The 18,889-nt window shown below is 28.8% G+C and overlaps 1 protein-coding gene, 1 long non-coding RNA gene and 2 pseudogenes across 2 annotated transcripts; all 4 read left to right on the top strand.

The window, feature by feature from the left end:
* The window catches only part of LOC115235519, a 13,231-nt pseudogene extending 11,543 nt beyond the window's left edge, over nucleotides 1-1,688 (top strand).
* A 1,581-nt stretch (nucleotides 1,689-3,269) lies between these two features.
* LOC115235512 (toll-like receptor 8) lies at nucleotides 3,270-8,776 on the top strand. Its single transcript, XM_029807359.1, has 3 exons — nucleotides 3,270-3,411; nucleotides 3,813-5,378; nucleotides 7,040-8,776. The coding sequence occupies exons 1-3, from the start codon at nucleotides 3,409-3,411 to the stop codon at nucleotides 8,582-8,584; spliced, it is 3,114 nt and encodes a 1,037-aa protein (XP_029663219.1). The 5' UTR covers nucleotides 3,270-3,408; the 3' UTR covers nucleotides 8,585-8,776.
* A 430-nt stretch (nucleotides 8,777-9,206) lies between these two features.
* Nucleotides 9,207-11,509, top strand: LOC115235508 (annotated as a pseudogene).
* Nucleotides 11,510-16,708: 5,199 nt separating this feature from the next.
* Nucleotides 16,709-18,514, top strand: LOC115235515. Its single transcript, XR_003884041.1, has 2 exons — nucleotides 16,709-17,101; nucleotides 18,126-18,514. It is a non-coding gene; the product is annotated as an uncharacterized LOC115235515 (long non-coding RNA).
* The last annotated feature ends 375 nt before the right edge of the window (nucleotides 18,515-18,889 follow it).

Genomic DNA, 18,889 nt, shown 5'->3' with positions numbered 1-18,889 from the left:
ACACACACACACACACACACACACACACACACACACACACACACACACACACACACACACACACACACACACACACACACACACACACACACACACACACACACACACACACACACACACACACACACACACACACACACACACACACACACACACACACACACACACACACACACACACACACACACACACACACACACACACACACACACACACACACACACACACACACACATACATACATACAGACATTTTTTAGGAATATGATTTTCCGACGTTTTGGAACATTCTAAACACATTGGCATAGAAAACTCGAAAAAAAATTTTTGTCACGAAAACAAAGCTTCCTCTATGAGGAAGCAATAAAATAATTAAAAATTAAAAATTAACATTATAAATTTAAGCGCACGTTTCGGCCCTTCTTTTGGCCATCATCAGCGCACGAACCAATAATAGAATTAAAAAGATAAAATTATTTATTAATTCTTTCAATAGAAAGTAACATCATAAGATCTGTTTCTTATGACGAAGCCATAAAAGAATATATAAACGTAAAATGTAAAAAAAAATAAAAATTTAAAAACTTTTTTTCTCAAATCCTTTTGTTTTTTACATTTATGTTTTGTTTTATATCTATGTCAGTTATTTTTATTAATTTAATTTGTTTCTGTAAAACGTTAATGTTTCCGTAAACAGTTTATAGTTTTCATGAATATCATTTATTATGAATATATTTTATTCGAATTGTATATTTATTAATGTTTAAATGTTATCCTAAACTGTTATCTAGATAGAACAGAAAATTATAATGATGTCAAAATAACGAAAAACGATAAATTATGATAGAAAAGTTAGTTTTTAAAGTAATTTTTTCGTCATTTTTTGATGTCATTGTAATTTTCTATTCTGCCCGGAATCAGAGCCCCTGAAATAGTATTAGCATCAGGTTAGGTCCCGAAAAGTCACCATCCACCCTTGCTAGTGATGGCTGGCCTGTAAAATCTACATTATCTTTCCATTTTCAGAAACAAAAGTCGTTTTATTGAACCGAACACTTTTGAAAACACTAACAAGTTAGTTTATTTGAACTTATCCACAAATAATATAACTTACTTATATTCGGAGATATTTGGAAAATTGCAATCTTTGAGGACTTGAGGACGCTCGATTTGAGTTTCAACAAGCTCGAGGATGTCCTACAGATTTCAAATGAAACAGTAATCAGTATTTTGCCTCTTAATTATAATAATATTAAAAATATAATTTCAAATGCTTTCATACAAATACCGAAATTGACGAAATTGTTATTAGGAGGAAATCAAATCAAGAAGATTAATGTTAAAAGCATTCACTCAGCTTTCGCTTGTAGAAATATTAGATCTCTCAAAGAACAAATTGAGTTTTCTACCGAAAGGATTCAGTAAATCTTTAACATCTTTAAAATATTTGAATGTGGAAAGTAATCAATTTACTTCGTTAGAGTCTTTATCTTTGACAAGTGTGTCAATGGAGGCGTATGTGGCGATGAATCCACTTAAATATGTAAATGTTAACTACTTAAAGAGTTTGCCGCATAATCTTACCGTGAATTGGGTGCAGACCTCAAATTTTGCACACTGGAATTCTGATAGCTGCAGAGAATCAGAGCAACATTATTAATGATAAATCTTTTGCTCATCTTTCGCTTTTAAAGATAATTAGATCTGTCGAGGAAAGAATTAGTTTTCTACTGAAAGGTTTGAGTAAATCTTTCTTTAAAATATTTGAATTTGAAATAATCAGTTTACTTCGTTAGAATCTTTATTTCTGATAAATTTGTTATCATTGATGTATCTAGCGATAAATCCACTAGAATATTTACATATAATAGCGGTATAATCATTATTATTATAATTATTAATATTCATTTATATTTGTAATTTTGATTAGTTATTAATACTTAATTATGTTATGTGTTTTTTTTTATAATTACGGATAAATATATGTTATAAAATAATAAGTAGAATAACATATATGTAAACAGACAAAAAATAATCTATTAAAGAAATAATATAAAATAATATAAAAAAGATTTATTAAAACTTTGTCTCAAATTTTAGAATATTTTCTGAGCATATCTCTGTATAAATATTAAGAAATATTATCAAAAAAATTCTTAATGAGCTAAAAAAATTTGAAAAATCGGGGATAATTTAATCGATAAAATATAAGATAGATAATTTTAGTTTTTACAATGTTTCTTTAATCTATTTCAACTTTCTTCATTTTTTAATACTCTTCTTAATACTATCTGATATTATTTTAGTATAAGATATTGCGCAACCATTCAGAAATGTATAGATAACAATTTAAGAATCTTTACTTATTCTTTAATCATAAATTGCAAATTTTTTATATACATGTATTTTCTCATTTTTCTTTCTATATGATGTATTGTAAATATTGGAAAAGATAATTTTAAGATTTCTATAATGAAATAAGCTTACATTATAAAAAATTTCGATTTATTTTAATGAATATATTATAGTAAAACAATTTCTTGACAAACTTATAATGTGCTCGAAACGGAAATCCGGGTCATATAACATGAGATAGAAAATACTTATTTTTAAATTTATCTATAAAAAAAATTATAGATTAAAACTAACACGATTTTAATGAAGTTAGTTTCTGATACGAAATATACAGGATGATTCAGAAATATTTGTACAAATTTTGGATAAGTTCTCTACACATAAACAAGAAAAAAATGTCATATATACATATGTCCGATAATGTTTGGTTTATGAGTTATAATCGAAAGATTACATTCAACAACAAAAACTGACAGAATATATCTACAAAGACACATGACCAATGTAATACATCTTCACACACACACACACACACACAGTTCAATTATTTATCTATTCACAATTCACAACAAATGCTCAAAATGTCTTTCATCTGCTTCAATGCACGCTTTAATGAACATGTCGGATGGATGTCACTGTCGCACCCTTTTAAAGATCTCATGACGGTTGCGAATAATTTAGTATCTACTTCAATGTACCTACACATCGGCAGGTAAAGTTGTCTTATTGATAACAACTGAATGGGACAATTGACTGGAATTCAACTAGTTTTGTTGAATGGTACCTCGAAACCCAAGCGATGAATGTTTGTACAAGTATTTCTGAATCATCCTGTAGAAATCAAGAAAAGAAGATATCTGTTATCTTATGAATAAACATAGACGTTATTATCGCGTGTCTTTAATATATATCTAAGCGATATTATATTTTTTCATCCAAACTGACATAACAGCATGACTAGTATTCAAAGTGCAGTCATTGTATGAAGTACATCGGCGAGATAATTACCAATTAACTTGAACTTTAATTTTTTTGGAGAAAGGATTTTATAAAAATGGTATGTCTAGTTTTTATATTATTTTAAGAAAAAGTTTATAAAATAAAATCTTTTTTTATTATTTATACATTTTTTATTAAAGAAAAATATACTTTTACTCTCACGTTATAATAATTATTATATGGTTTTCGTGATATATAACTAAATTAATATCATAATAATTATTATATAATTTCAAAAATGGGAATTTCTGTTCTATATATAATATATATCCTGTAATTCATGTATTGTGTATTTTTCATCATTCCACATAATAATTTTTTATCATATTATAATTATACAGTTTTTATCTTTAATGTTATTAATATTAATTAATATAAATTTGTTTATTAGAATAATGTTATATTCTGAAAACTATTTCTTATTATATTTGTAAAAGAGATATTTTTTTATATTTACAGAAATCTCTGATGAAGTTTTCTTTTACAATCATCATTGTCATCTGTTGGTCTATGCTATCCATAGCCAATGATATCTCCTTGGAATTTCCCAATTATGTGAATGAGTCACTTGAAATTGGACATCAATGCAAGAATGAAATGATTTCTTTAAATTTTTCTAACGGAATGATCATCTCTATTGATCAGGATTTTATCAGTAGTCCTTTGATTACTTGTCTCAACTTCGCCGGCACTCATATCCAGAACATCAGAAAGGGCGCCTTCGACAAACTTCCTAATTTGACTAAACTGATTTTTTCAAACAACAATATCGATTTGAACAAACTCTTCGACTTTGGAGGTCACAAAAACTTAAAGATTCTTATTCTGGATAGTGTAATTAAGAATAATGTTCCCATATCATCTGCAGTTATTTCCGGAGAATACCCTAATTTAGAAATCTTATCTGTTCGTAAAAACCTCATCGATGACTTAGAAATTGTTACAGATGAAACTCGAGTTTCTGAATACGATCTTCGATTAAGATTACCTCCGCAAGTTATACAAAAAATCCCATTCCCAAAATTAAAAATTCTAGATCTTTCCAGTAACCGCATAACAGGTACCAATTTTATGGAGCTATTGCCAAACAGTTTATACTTTCTTGACCTCCATGATAACTCATTCACTTCTTTTACATTTGATAAAAAACAAGTAAACTTGTTAGCATTAAACTTGGATAAAAACAATCTGAAATCTGTGAAAAAGTATAATGATTCGCGTGATTCATCTGATCCATATAATACATATGATCAATATAATCGACAGTATAATTATGGAAACTATGATCCATACAATCCATATAATCAATATGGTCAGTATAATTCAGATAATCCGCATAATTTTGGTCTAGTGATGGCTGGCCTGGAAAATCTACATTATCTCTCCATTTCCGGAAACAAAATTGACTTAATTGAATCAAACGCTTTCGAGGATGCTAACAAGTTAGTTTATTTAAACTTATCCATAAATAAAATAACTCACTTGCATTCAGAGACATTTGAAAAATTACAATCTTTGAGATCGCTTGATTTGAGTTTTAATGAGCTCGAGAATGTCCCACAGATTTCAAGTGAAGTAATCAGTATTTTGTCTCTTAATTGTAACAATATTACTAAGAATCTAACTTTAAACAGTTTTGCAAAAATGCCGAAATTGACAAAATTGTTATTGGGAGGGAATCAGATCGACAAAATTAATGCTCAAACATTCACTCATCTTTTGCTTTTAGAAATATTAGATCTATCGAGGAACAAATTGAATTTTCTACCGGAAGAATTAAGTAAATCTTTAACATCTTTAAAATATTTGAACGTGGAAGGTAATCAATTTACTTCGTTAGAATCTTTATCTCTGACAAGTATGTTACCATTGATGGAGGTGTATCTGGCGATGAATCCACTGGAATATTTAGATGTTAGCTATTTCAAGAATTTGCCGCAGAATCTTACCATAAAGTTGGTACAGAAATCGAATTTTTCATACTGGAATTCCGATAAATGCAGGCCGATTTATGATTATAATTATTAATAATTATTTATATTTATAACTTTTATTAGTTATTAAATACAGTTAATCATGTTATATGTTTTTTTACAAATACGTATAACATATGTAGTATAATAATAAATAGAATAACATATATGTAAGCAGACAAAAAATAATGTGAAATAATATTAAAAATAATTTATTAAAATTCTGTCTCAATTTTTAGAATATTTCCTGAGCATAAATATCCAGAAATACTATCAAAAAAATTTTTAATAAGCTAAAAAAATTTGATAAATCGAGGATGATTTAATTGATATAACATAAGATAATTCTAGTTTTTATAATGTTTCTTTAATCTATTTCAACTTTCTTCATTTTTAATACTCTTCTTGATACTATCTGATATTATTCTAATGAGATACTGCGCAACCATTTAAAAAAATTAAAAGTTTGCAAAAAAAAAGACAAAATCATACACAAATATTGAGAAATATATTATTTTCTTGATATCTACATACGTATAGATAACAATTTAAGAATTTTTACTTATTCTTCTATCATAAATTGCAAATTTTTTACATACATGTATTTTCTTATTTTTTTATATCGTACATTGCAAATATTAAAAAAGATAATTTTAAAATTTCTATAATAAAAGCTTACATCAGAAAAGATTTCGATTTATTTTATTGAATATATTATAGAGTAAAGCAACTTCTTGATAAACTCTTATACTGTGCTCGTAAAAGGAAATCCGGGTCACATAACATAAGATAGAAAATACTTGTTTTTAAACTTAATTATCTATAAACAAAATTAGAGATTGAAACTAATACGATTTCAGTGAATTTAGTTTCTGATGCAAAATATAGAAATTAAGAAAAAAATATCTATTATCATGCTTTATCTTATGGATAAACACAGACGATATTATAGCGTATTTTTATACTTATCTATAAACATAATTACTGATTGAAACTAATACTGATTGATACTAATAGATTGCAGTTAATTCAAATTTAGTTTCTGATGTAAAATATAGAAATCAAGGAAAAAGAGCTATTATCGTGCTTTATTTTATGAATAAACGTAGGCGTTATTATCACATGTCCTTAATATATATCTGAGCGATATTATTTTTCATCCGAACTGACAACAGCAGAACTAGTATTCAAAGTGCAGTCATTGTGTGAAATACATCGGCGAGATAATTGCCAACTATAACTTGAACTTTAATTTTTTTGGAGAAAGGATTTTATAAAAATGGTATGTCTAGTTTTTATATTATTTTAAGAAAAAGTTTATAAAATAAAATCTTTTTTTATTATTTATACATTTTTTATTAAGGAAAAATATACTTTTACTCTCACGTTATAATAATTATTATATGGTTTTCGTGTTACCATGATATATAACTAAATTAATATCATAATAATTATTATATAATTTCAAAAATGGGAATTTTTATTCTATATATACATATATACATATATATGTCTTGTAACTCATGTATTTGTGTATTGTGTATTTTTCATTATTTCACATAATAATTTTTTATGGTATTATAATTATACAGTTTTTATCAATAATGTTAATTAATATTAATACGATTTTGTTTATTATAATAATGTTATATTTTCAAAATCATCTCTTATTATATTTCTAAAAGAGATATTTTTTTATATTTGCAGAAATCTCCGATAAAATTTTCTTTTACAATCATCATCGTCATCTGTTGGTCTATGCCATCCATAGCCAATGACACCTCCTTGGAATTTCCCAATTATGTGAATGAGTCACTTGAAATTGGATATCTATGCAAGGATGAAATGATTTCTTTAAACTTTTCTAACGGATTGATCATCTCTATTGATCAAAATTTTATTAGTAGTCCTTTGATTACTTGTCTCAACTTCGCCGGCACTCATATCCAGAACATCAGAAAGGGCGCCTTTGACAAACTTCCTAATTTGACTCAACTGATCTTTTCAAACAACAATATCGACTTGAACAAACTCTTCGACTTTGGAGGTCACGAAAATTTAAAGATTCTTATTCTGGATAGTGTAATTAAGAATAATGTTCCCATATCATCTGCAGTTATTTCCGGAGAATACCCTAATTTAGAAATCTTATCTGTTCGTAAAAACCTCATCAATGACTTAAAAATTATTACAGAAACTCAAGTCTCTAACTCCAATTTCGATATATTAAAGTCACCTTCGCAAGTTATACAAAAAATCCCATTCCCGAAATTGAAAATTCTAGATCTTTCCGACAACCGCATAACAGGTACCAATTTTATGGAGCTATTACCAAACAGTTTATTCTTTCTTGACCTCCATGGTAACTCGTTCACTTCTTTTGCCTTTGATAAAAAACAAGTAAACTTGTTGGCACTAAACTTGGATAAGAACAATCTGAAATCTGTGAAGAAGTACAATGATTCGCGTGATTTATCTGATTCATACGATCGATATAATCAACAGTATAATTATCAAAGATATAATCAATATCCATATACTCAAGATCCATATAGTCGGTATAATTTACGTAATCCGCATAATTTTGGTCTCGTGATGGCCGGCCTGGAAAATCTACATTATCTTTCCATTTCCGGAAACGAAATTAATCGTATTGAATCAAACGCTTTCGAGGACACTAACAAGTTAGTTTATTTGAACTTATCCATAAATAAAATAACTCATTTGCATTCAGAGACATTTGAAAAATTGCAGTCTTTGAGATCGCTCGATTTAAGTCTTAACAAGCTCGAGAACGTTCCGCAAATCTCAAGTGAAGTACTCAGCATTTTGTCTCTTAATTGTAACAATATCACTAAGAATCTAACTATAAACAGTTTCGCAAAAATGCCGAAGTTGACGAAATTGTTATTGGCAGGAAATCAGATCGACGAGATTAATGTTCAAATATTCGCTCATCTTTCACTTTTAGAAATATTAGATCTATCGAGGAACAAATTGAGTTTTCTACCGGAAGGATTAAGTGAATCTTTAACATCTTTAAAATATTTGAATGTGGAAGATAATCAATTTACTTCATTAGAATCTTTATGTTTGACAAATGTGTCACCATTGATGGAGGTGTATCTGGCGATGAATCCACTGGAATATTTAGATGTTAGCTACTTCCAGAACTTGCCACAGAATCTTACCGTAAATTTAGTACAGGGATCGGATTTTTCATACTGGAATTCCGATAAATGCGAGCCAAGAAAATAATTCTTATATATAATCATCATTATTATAATTATTAATAGTCATTTATATTGGTAATTTTTATTAGTTATTAAATACCAGTTAATCATGTTATATGATTTTTATAATTACGGATAACATATATAATACAGTAATAAACAGAATAACATATATGTATGCAGATAAAAAATAAAATAAAATAATATAAAAAAATAATTTATTAGGATTTTGTCCCCTGAATTTTAGAATATTTTCTGAGCATATATCTGTATAACTACCAACAATAAGAAACATTTTCAAAAAAATTTCTAATAAGCTACAAAAATTAGATAAATTGAGAATAATCTTATATCTAATTGATAAAACATAAGTTAGACAATTCTAATTTTTACAACGTTTCTTTAATCTATTTCAATTTTCATCATTTTTTGATATTCTTCTTGATATTATCTGATATTATTCTAATGAGATATTTAAAAGTTTGCATAAAAAATAACGAAATCATGAATATTGAAAAATATGTTTTCTTAATATGTAGATAACAATTTAGGAATCTTCATATTCTTCTATCATAAAATGCAAGATTTTCATATGCGTGCATTTTCTTTTTATGCATTTTACTATAAATATTGAAAAAGATAATCTTAAAATCTTTATAATAAAATAAGCTTTTATCAGAAAAGATTTTGACTTATTTTATTGAATATATTATATAGTGAGACAACTCTTCTTGAGAAATATACGCCGTACTCGGAACGGACATCCGGGTCACAAACGAGATAAAAAATTATTATTTGCTTTATCTATTCAGGAATAAACGTGTGCATGTTGATTATAGCATGCATTTTTTCGATACACTATGCTAAGCGATATTATATCGGTTTAGCTTTTTTGTCAGAACTGGCACGACAGCACAGTATTCCAAGAGCAGTCGTGATGAGAAGTACACTCCGGAAGTATACTTCACAAGAAAATTAGCAACTAATTTGAACAATTTTGTGAAGAAAACATTTTATTAACATGGTACGTTTAGTTTGTATATTTGTATGAGAAAATTTTTAATAAAAAAACATTTTTTTATATAAATTTTATATTAAGGAAAAATGTATTTTTATACTCTTATAGTATAATTATAATTATAAAAATTTTTGTCATTAATATAAAATAATTTTATTTATTGTAATAATATTCATATCATCTTTTACTCTATATTTCTAAAAGACATTTTTTATATTATATTTGCAGAGATCCAGTATCATGAAGTATTCTTTTACAATCATCACTTTCGTCTGTTGGTCCACGCTATCAACAGCTAATGATAGTCAAATCTCTTCGGAATTTCCTAACTATGTGAATGAGTTCGAACATCTGTGCAAAAATGAAATAATTTCCTTTAATTTTGCTAACGCAACGATCATCTCTATTGGTCGGGATTTTATCAGTAGTCCCTGGATATCTTGTCTCAATTTCACAAACACTCACCTCCAGAGCATCGAGAAGGGCGCCTTCAACAACCTTCCTAATTTGACTCAATTAATTCTTTCTAACAACGAAATCGATCGGGATAAACTCTTCGACTTTGGAGGTCACGAAAATTTAAAAATCCTTATTCTGAATAATGCAGCATCATCTAATGATGACGGTAATAACTACTATTACGACCAGCGGGTATCTGACATTTCTGAAGAATATCTTAATTTAGAAATCTTATCTGTCCGTAGAAATTATATCTATGATTTGCAAACTTCTACAGACAAAACTCCATTTCCAAAACTTCTTAGATCTTAGATCTTTCCGACAACAACATGAAAGATACCAATTTTGTAAAATTGTTGCCAAGAAGTTTATACTTTCTTGATCTCCACGATAATTCGCTCACTTCTTTGGTTTTTAATAGAAAACAAGTGAACTTATTGGCACTAAATTTAGATAACAATAATCTGAAATATATAAAGAAGTACAATGATTCACGTGATCATTCGTATAATCTATATCGACATTATAGATATAACATATATGATCAATCTAGTCAGGAAATTTATTCACATAGTCTAGTGATGGCTGGCCTGAAAAATCTACATTATCTTTCCATTTCAAGAAACAAAATTGGTTTTATTGAACCGAACACTTTCGAAGACACTAAGAAGTTAGTCTATTTGAATTTGTCCACAAATAATATAACTTACTTATATTCGGAGACATTTAAAAAATTGCAATCTTTGAGAACGCTCGATTTAAATTTCAACAAGCTCGAGGATGTCCCACAGATTTCAAATGAAACAGTAATCAGTATTTTGTCTCTTAATTGTAACAATATTAAGAATCTAATTTTGAATGCTTTTATACAAATGCCGAAACTGACGAAATTGTTATTAGGAGGGAATCAAATCGAAAAGATTAATGTTAAAAGCATTCACTCAGCTTTCGCTTGTAGAAATATTAGATCTCTCAAAGAACAAATTGAGTTTTCTACCGAAAGGATTCAGTAAATCTTTAACATCTTTAAAATATTTGAATGTGGAAAGTAATCAATTTACTTCGTTAGAGTCTTTATCTTTGACAAGTGTGTCAATGGAGGCGTATGTGGCGATGAATCCACTTAAATATGTAAATGTTAACTACTTAAAGAGTTTGCCGCAGAATCTTACCGTGAATTTGGTGCAGACATCAAATTTTGCACACTGGAATTTTGATAGTTGCAGAGAATCAGAGCAACATTATTAATGATAAATCTTTTGCTCATCTTTCGCTTTTAAAGATATTAGATCTGTCAAGGAACAAATTAAGTTTTCTACCGAAAGTAGTTTGAGTAAATCTTTCTTTAAAATATTTGAATTTGTAAGATAATCAGTTTACTTCGCTAGAATCTTTATCTCTGATAAATGTGTTATCATTGATGTATTTAGCGATGAATCCATTGGAATATTTAAATGTTAGCTACTTCAAGAATTTGCCGCATAATCTTATTTTAATTTGTTTTGAAATTCCGATAAATGCGGGCCGAAATACTTTATTACGATGCAATAGATATGTCGTTTTGTGTAAATAATTCAACATTTTTACAAAAAGCTTTTTTCATAAAAAGGCTTACTGAAATCCGGTGTTTTTATAAAAAGATAAAATCTTTTTTGTAAATAGGTTAAAGAGCCTGCGACAGATATACAAAAATATTTATATGTTTGATATAAGAGAATGACAATGATAGATTTTTCGCATCTGTAGCATCGAAAATTGAATATACTCTAGCATTAACTAAACGCATATATAATAGCTCTATAATCATCATTATTATAATTATTAATATTCAATTATATTTGTAATTTTAATTAATTATTAATACCACCTAATCATATTATGTGTTTTTTTATAATTACGGATAAATATAGGGGAAAGTAGAGGTAAAACCGGATACTTTTTTGGATTTGTCTTGTTACAAAAAATCAGAGAGCAAAAAGAATTCTACTGACCTTTAATAGTCTGTAGTGAACCTTGAACTGTGAGAAAAAGAGGCTAGTTGCTAAAAAAAAAAATATTTAGTTACCAAGGATAAAAGGATATTTTGAAAATACCCATTTTGTCAAAATATCCGGTTTTATCCCACCGGTAGGATAAAATCGGGTACCCATTTGAAAGCATGTAAAACACCGAGCAATTACGAAATCTTGATTTATTTTAATCAAAATACAATACAAAAATGTATTTTATAAACAAAAATCACAAACAAAGATATCCTTTTGCTCTACATTGCTCAAGGACTTTCTTATTTAATTTTTTATCTTTAGGAGTCTTAAAAAGTTTTTTTTAATGGTTTTTTTTTTCTGAGTGGCAATCTCCATTTCCAACTGCTTTTTCTAGAGAGACAAAGTCAGAATGATAATTTTTCTTCTATTCATTACACAGTAGGGCAAAAAACCACTTTTTCTTTCTCTTCAAAGTGCGATAGTACGTTTCTCGAAGATTTTTCCGCGCTGAACACGGTGCCGTTGTCAGAACTTGCCTAGCACGTCAGGATTTTGAGTAAATTGGAATGAAAAGGGCCAAAAATGGCGTTTTTGGCCATTTTTACATTCTTTTTGCGGCAAAAGAAAATTGGTTTCTAAATAAACTTAATGGTATCTGAAAGTATAATTCAAGAGCTTTCAAACGAATTTTGGTTCATGATCGTATGACTTTTTTTCATCAAGTTATAGCTGTTTGAATTCTAGGCTTTTCGTATAATCTACAGTACAAGAAAGGCAAATACATACTTGCTTGCAAATATGCTTACTTTATTTTTTGCAATGCTCAATTTTCGAAATACGTTTATATATTTAATACCTGTACCGTTTAAAATCCAATGTTTTCGCAAAATAATAAACTTATGCGCAGACACATAGCCACTTATACATAGACAAATAAACAGGTATAAGAGGTGCTTGAGAAACGCTTTGCAGTCAATAATTCCGCCATTTTGAATTAACAATTAAGTGTAATACCATATGTATTTAAACTTTATACTTGATCTATTCTTTGCAAGTAAATTCATATTACAATTACTTTTTTTATTTGCTGCTATATATAAGTATGTATTTACTTTTCTTGTAAATTATACAGAATGTCTAAACTTCAAACAGCCATAACTTGATGAAAAAAAGTCGTACGATCATGAACCAAATTACGTTTGAAAGCTCTTGAATTATACTTTCAAATGCCATTAAGTTTATTTAGAAATCAGTTTTTTTTTGCTGTAAAAAATGTTAAAAATGGCCAGAAACGCCATTTTTGGCCCCTTTCATTCCAATTTACTCGAAATCCTGACGTGCTAGATAAATCCAGACAACGGCATCGTGTTCAGCGCAAAAAAATCTTCGGGAAACATACTATCGCACTTTGGAGAGAATTTTGTGTCCTACTGTGTTATATGAGGTGTGTAGAGTACCCGGTTTTGCCCCAACATGAGAAAAAAACACAGCGGCTGTACATTCCGGCGTACAAAGTGACGATCAAAACTAGTGCGATATACTCTCTAATACGTACAGAATGCAATGCTGCATTTACCGAAACAGATGCTCTGTATAGAAAAAGTCCACGAGACTTAATTGCTACCCTGATATCCATCTTTTTTGGTTCAAAAATTTTATACTTCTCTCAAAAAAATATCGTTTGCATATGGGTACGTTTCATTTCAAAATAATGATGGTGTCAAACTACAACTATAATAATACGAGTTGTCCAAAGATAGTATCACTTATCACGAAGAAACAGAGGTACCCGGTTTGACCCGCTTATTCGGCTTTACCCTACTTTCCCCTATATGTTATAGAATAATATATATGTAAACAGACCAAAAATAATCTATTAAAGAAATAATATAAAATTAAATATAAAAGTGATGACGATGTGAGAGATCTCTGTTTTATGATTTTTGACATTTTGCGGCTAACCGACTAAATATTTGCGATGTGGTCTATACTTCTGTAATTTTTATTGTTCCTTGCTTCTTAATTTATATTATTAGTCCGTGCGCTGATGATGGCCCAAAGAAGGGCCAAAACGTTCGCTTTACGCGTATTTTTATGTTACATTGAGATGTTGTTTATAATAAACTTTTATGCGCCCTTATTACTGCGCTGTGTTCGCATTGCTATTGTATCTCATTCTTAACAAATAACATAAAATAATATAAAAAAAAAATTATTAAAGCTTTGTTCCGAATTTTATCAGGAGACACAGTAGTGTCTCGCGCCAAATCACGCGAAGCAAAGATCGCGCGCAGCAACGCCGAGACGCATCGTGTTATCTATACGCGAGTCGGCCAGTTGAGAGATGTATGTGAGATTATCAGTTCTCAATAACCGCTGAACGGATTGAGTTCTTACTAAGCTTAATCGACAATTTGAGTTTGAATTACGTCAAGAAAGTGTCTTTATTTTTGTTCTATATGTACTATGAGCAGATAAATTACGATGCAAAGTCCCAATGTAGCAGATTTGATTATATTTGGTCGTCATCAACCCTTCTCTGTGGTGACACCATCGGATAAAACAAATCTTGTATCAAATTTGCATTCGTCTTGTGAACAAAATTTATAGCAAGTTTTAACAAAATTTGTTTCCGGCAGACTTGGCTATATATACAGGGTGTCTCACAACCTCCGTACAATACTTTAATAGTGTATGCTAGAGATAAAATAGAGTCAAAAATTCTAATACACAAATTTTGAGGCTGCAATAGTTTTTGGCTGATATTAACAAACTATAAATGTTGTACGTAAAATATTTAATTTTTTCTTAAATAATAATTTAAATAGTTAGATGATTAATTATTATATTTAAATAGAAATATAAACTTAATATTTTCACACATTTAAAGCTAGTTTCCCACGATGCGATTTTTCGTGCAAGTTCACTTGCGAGGAGCCTTGCCAGCCACCGTGCAGGCTACGCAGCGAGAAAACTTCCGGCAGACTTGGCTATATATACAGGGTGTCTCACAACCTCCGTACAATACTTTAATAGTGTATGCTAGAGATAAAATAGAGTCAAAAATTCTAATACACAAATTTTGAGGCTGCAATAGTTTTTGAGTTATATGCGATCAAAGTTTGGCAATAATATCGCGTAGAGTTCGCGCGCTCAAATCCGTAATTACATAAACGCGCGTACCGAGCTGTCATTTTTTATTGATTTTACAAATTAGATAATATTGATTTTAACTGCACAGCTAATTTTATTGTTTCTTACGTGTATGAGTACTATGTACAGCGGTCTCAGCCAATGCATGTGACAAAATTGACATGATCTTGTTGTTTTTTTTTGGTTATCATTGTATGCCATTTTTTCATCCAAAGTCTTCTTTGTTGTCTTTTCATGACGGTTTCTTTCCACTTCTATAAAATTAGCAAACGAAAAAGTGCTCCTAAACTTTTCTTGCGTCATTTTTCAAAATTTTTTTTTGAGGAGCAGCGCACAAATTATCATCCGTTCCATCCGCTAAGCTAGCTTTGCACCTCGCTCCGTGTGAAGCGAAAACCTGCAGCGCGCCCAGCTTAGCTTTATGTAATGTAAAGCGCAGGGCAGCAAGCAGCAAATCATGCATGCTATCCAACACGAAAAATCGCATCGTGGGAAACGGGCTTAAGAAACGAAGTTTATTTTTGTTTTGATCACACGAAGAAGTTTTGTGAAATTCAATTTATTTATTTTATTTGTCAGCAATAACAGGATGAAATCAGTACGTGTGTAAGTGTAGTTACGAGTCTGAGGGCACAAATTCTACGCAATATTATTAGCAAACTTTGATCACTTATAACTCAAAAACTATTGTAGCCTCGATATTTTTGTATTGAGATTTTTTACTCCATTTTGCCTCCAGAATATGCTATTAAAATATTGTACCGAGGTTGTGAGACATCCTGCATATATAACATATATTTCGTATAGAGCATGATATCGAGTTTATATAATCATTACTAATAACTTATAATTTTATAACATTATACTATATAATATTGAATATAAATAAGGCAACGATAATATTATTAATTAATAAATATATTGTTAAATAAATTTACAGCTTACCTTTTTTCTAATCTTTTGTTCTTACTTCTTTTTTACATGTGTCATCCGCTACTTTGAAAAAACGTTGACGTTTCTCGAATAATTAACAGTCATGATGCGCAAATATTAAGAGATGAAGCACGCATTTCGAATATGACCCATTACGCAAGCAAATTGTGAGAAAATATATCCCCGTGTGTATGTACATGTCGTAGTATATATTTACATATGCATATGCTGGATTGTATAATTATATAAAAAATTATGTATAAAGAGGTTTATGCATATGTAATTATTTTATAATATATATATAATCCTACAGAGAAAGTAAGAGAGAGAAAAAAAATCATAAAAGAATCCATTCTATCAAATACAGTTTCCATTGCATATTTATTTTTTTTTAAATAATTTAAATTACAATTCTTTTTTCTTTTGTAAAGATGAAATAGCTAATATTAAATTAAAATAATAAAAAAAAATGGAATAGTAGAATTTTTGGTAATACATAACATTAAAATCATTATTTCTTTATAACCTTATCAAAACATTAATTATTTTAAACTAAAATTTATTTAATTTCTAACTCTTTTAATTCTCGAGGTCTTCCACGTATTACACATGACATTTCAGATAAAGATGTTTTAAGAATGATAGATGACTTTATTTTTCAATCTAAAACACACATCCATTATTATGTAAATTATATTTTTTTTCTTATTATTTGTTTGAGTAGGGGAAATACAATAAAAGCGTTAAAGAAGTAATAATATCCGCATATCAGTAGTAACATTAATATAAAACTGTAATATTATTTCGTTGTTCTCATTGCTCAGTACAATGATATTTATAAGTGTATTAACTATTCTGGTATGTATTGCCATAAGTTACTTCGTCCTGAGTTACCATCGCCGATGGTCTTCTAAAACCGTAAATACCTTGCCTGGTCCAAGAACACTACCGTTTATTGGGAATGCCCACCATCTTCTCCAGCGAAATCCTAACGGTGATTATAAATAAATAATACAATGAAAAAATAATACACCACTCAAAAAAAAAAAAATAAGAAACACTTTTCATACCCTAAAAATTGGGCTGCTTTCAAACCGCTGAAACTCGACGAAAAATCATCGTAGACAATAAACAAAAAAGCATTTTGAAGCTTGAAGTTTCAACTTTAACGCGCTATCGGTGGTTTTTTAAAATTTTTTTATCTTCCTTGTTCTGTGCTTAAAAAAAGAACACATTGTTTTGTTCCTTAAAATTATGTACTTTTGACACTCCGCAGCACGATAAAAAAAATTTCTCTCGAAAAATTCAACTCAAGTTCCATAAACTACAATATTTTGCCTACAAAATGCTTTTTTAAAAATTTTCCTACAATTTCTTTTTTGACCGAGTTACACGATTTTGAAACAAAACCTGTATTTATATAAATAATACGATACTCGGCCAAAAATCATCGCAGATAAAAAATTGAAAAAACATTTTGAAGCTTGAAGTTTCAACTGTAACGTGACACCGATAGCTAAAAAAATTTTTTTTTTCATTTCCAGAAAATACAGATTAAGTGGAATTTTTCAAGAGAAATTTTTTTATCGAGTTGCAGAGTGTTAAAAATACCTAATTTTAAGAAACAAAACAATGCGTTCTTTTTTAAAACATGAACAAAGAAAATTTATAAAAAAGTTTAAAAACCACCAATACATCGTTAAAGTTGAAATTTCAAGTTTTAAAATGCTTTTTTAATTTTTTGTCTACGATGATTTTTCGTCGAGTTTCAGCGGTTTGAAAAGAGTCCAATTTTTAAGGTATGAAAAGTGTTCCCTATTTTTTTCAGTAGTGTAGTATTAATGCTTAATTTATAGAATAATAATAAAAAATTAGCAAAACATACACACATACTAGTTTTAGAAATATAGTATTTTTAGAATAAAAATTTATTTTTGCTAACATTATATTATTTCAATATAATAAAATATATAAATATATGTACTACATTAGACAATAAGTTATTTAATATTTTGCAGAAATGTTGAATATTTTCACTAAGTGGGCAAAAGATTATCCGTCTCCATTCCGAGTTTGGATGGGTAACAAGTTATTAATTTTTTTAAATGAACCAGATCAAATAAAGGTAGTGAAATAAAACATATTCGTATTCTACAATATAACTATACTACATAAAAAAAAATTAAAAGGCCACTTTCTTCTACGGAAAAGGCAATTTTCAAGTGACTGCAACTTCATCGCATATAATCAGATTGAGATCAATAGAAAAGCGTTACAAAGTTCCTAGTTTCAAAACCTTTCAGTCGAGTTCAATTCTTTTTATTTGTTACAAAATTACGTTATGAGAAAGCGATGTCCGTCGATTGACTTTGTCAAAAGTTTGTCAAGGAGTGCTGAAGAAAAAAAATTGTAGCGCATTTTCGTTAACTTGATTTTAAAAAGCAGAGTTTTATCTTTAATTTGCTTTTTTAATGAATGTCCTATGATTTTTTTACCGAGTCATTCACTACTGAAGTAAAATCAATCTATTGACTATGAGCGTTCATAACTAGTGGAAAAATTATCGCATAATAATTATTAAAAAAGCAATTTAATCTCGTTTGCGACAAAGTTGCAGCCTCTTGAAAATTGTCTTTTCTGCGAAAAAGGAGGAAAGTAGCCCTTTAATTTTTTTGCGTAGCGTATTTATGTCAAATTCTGCTTTACAAAAAATGTAATAATTTTTATGAACTATTATAATTTATATCTTTGATGTAATCAATATAATTTTCCAAAGATGTCA

Source organism: Formica exsecta, unplaced genomic scaffold (genome assembly GCF_003651465.1).
Source record: "Formica exsecta isolate Colony F162 unplaced genomic scaffold, ASM365146v1 scaffold224, whole genome shotgun sequence".
NCBI lineage: Eukaryota > Metazoa > Arthropoda > Insecta > Hymenoptera > Formicidae > Formica > Formica exsecta.
This window is presented reverse-complemented; position numbering and strand designations above follow the sequence as displayed.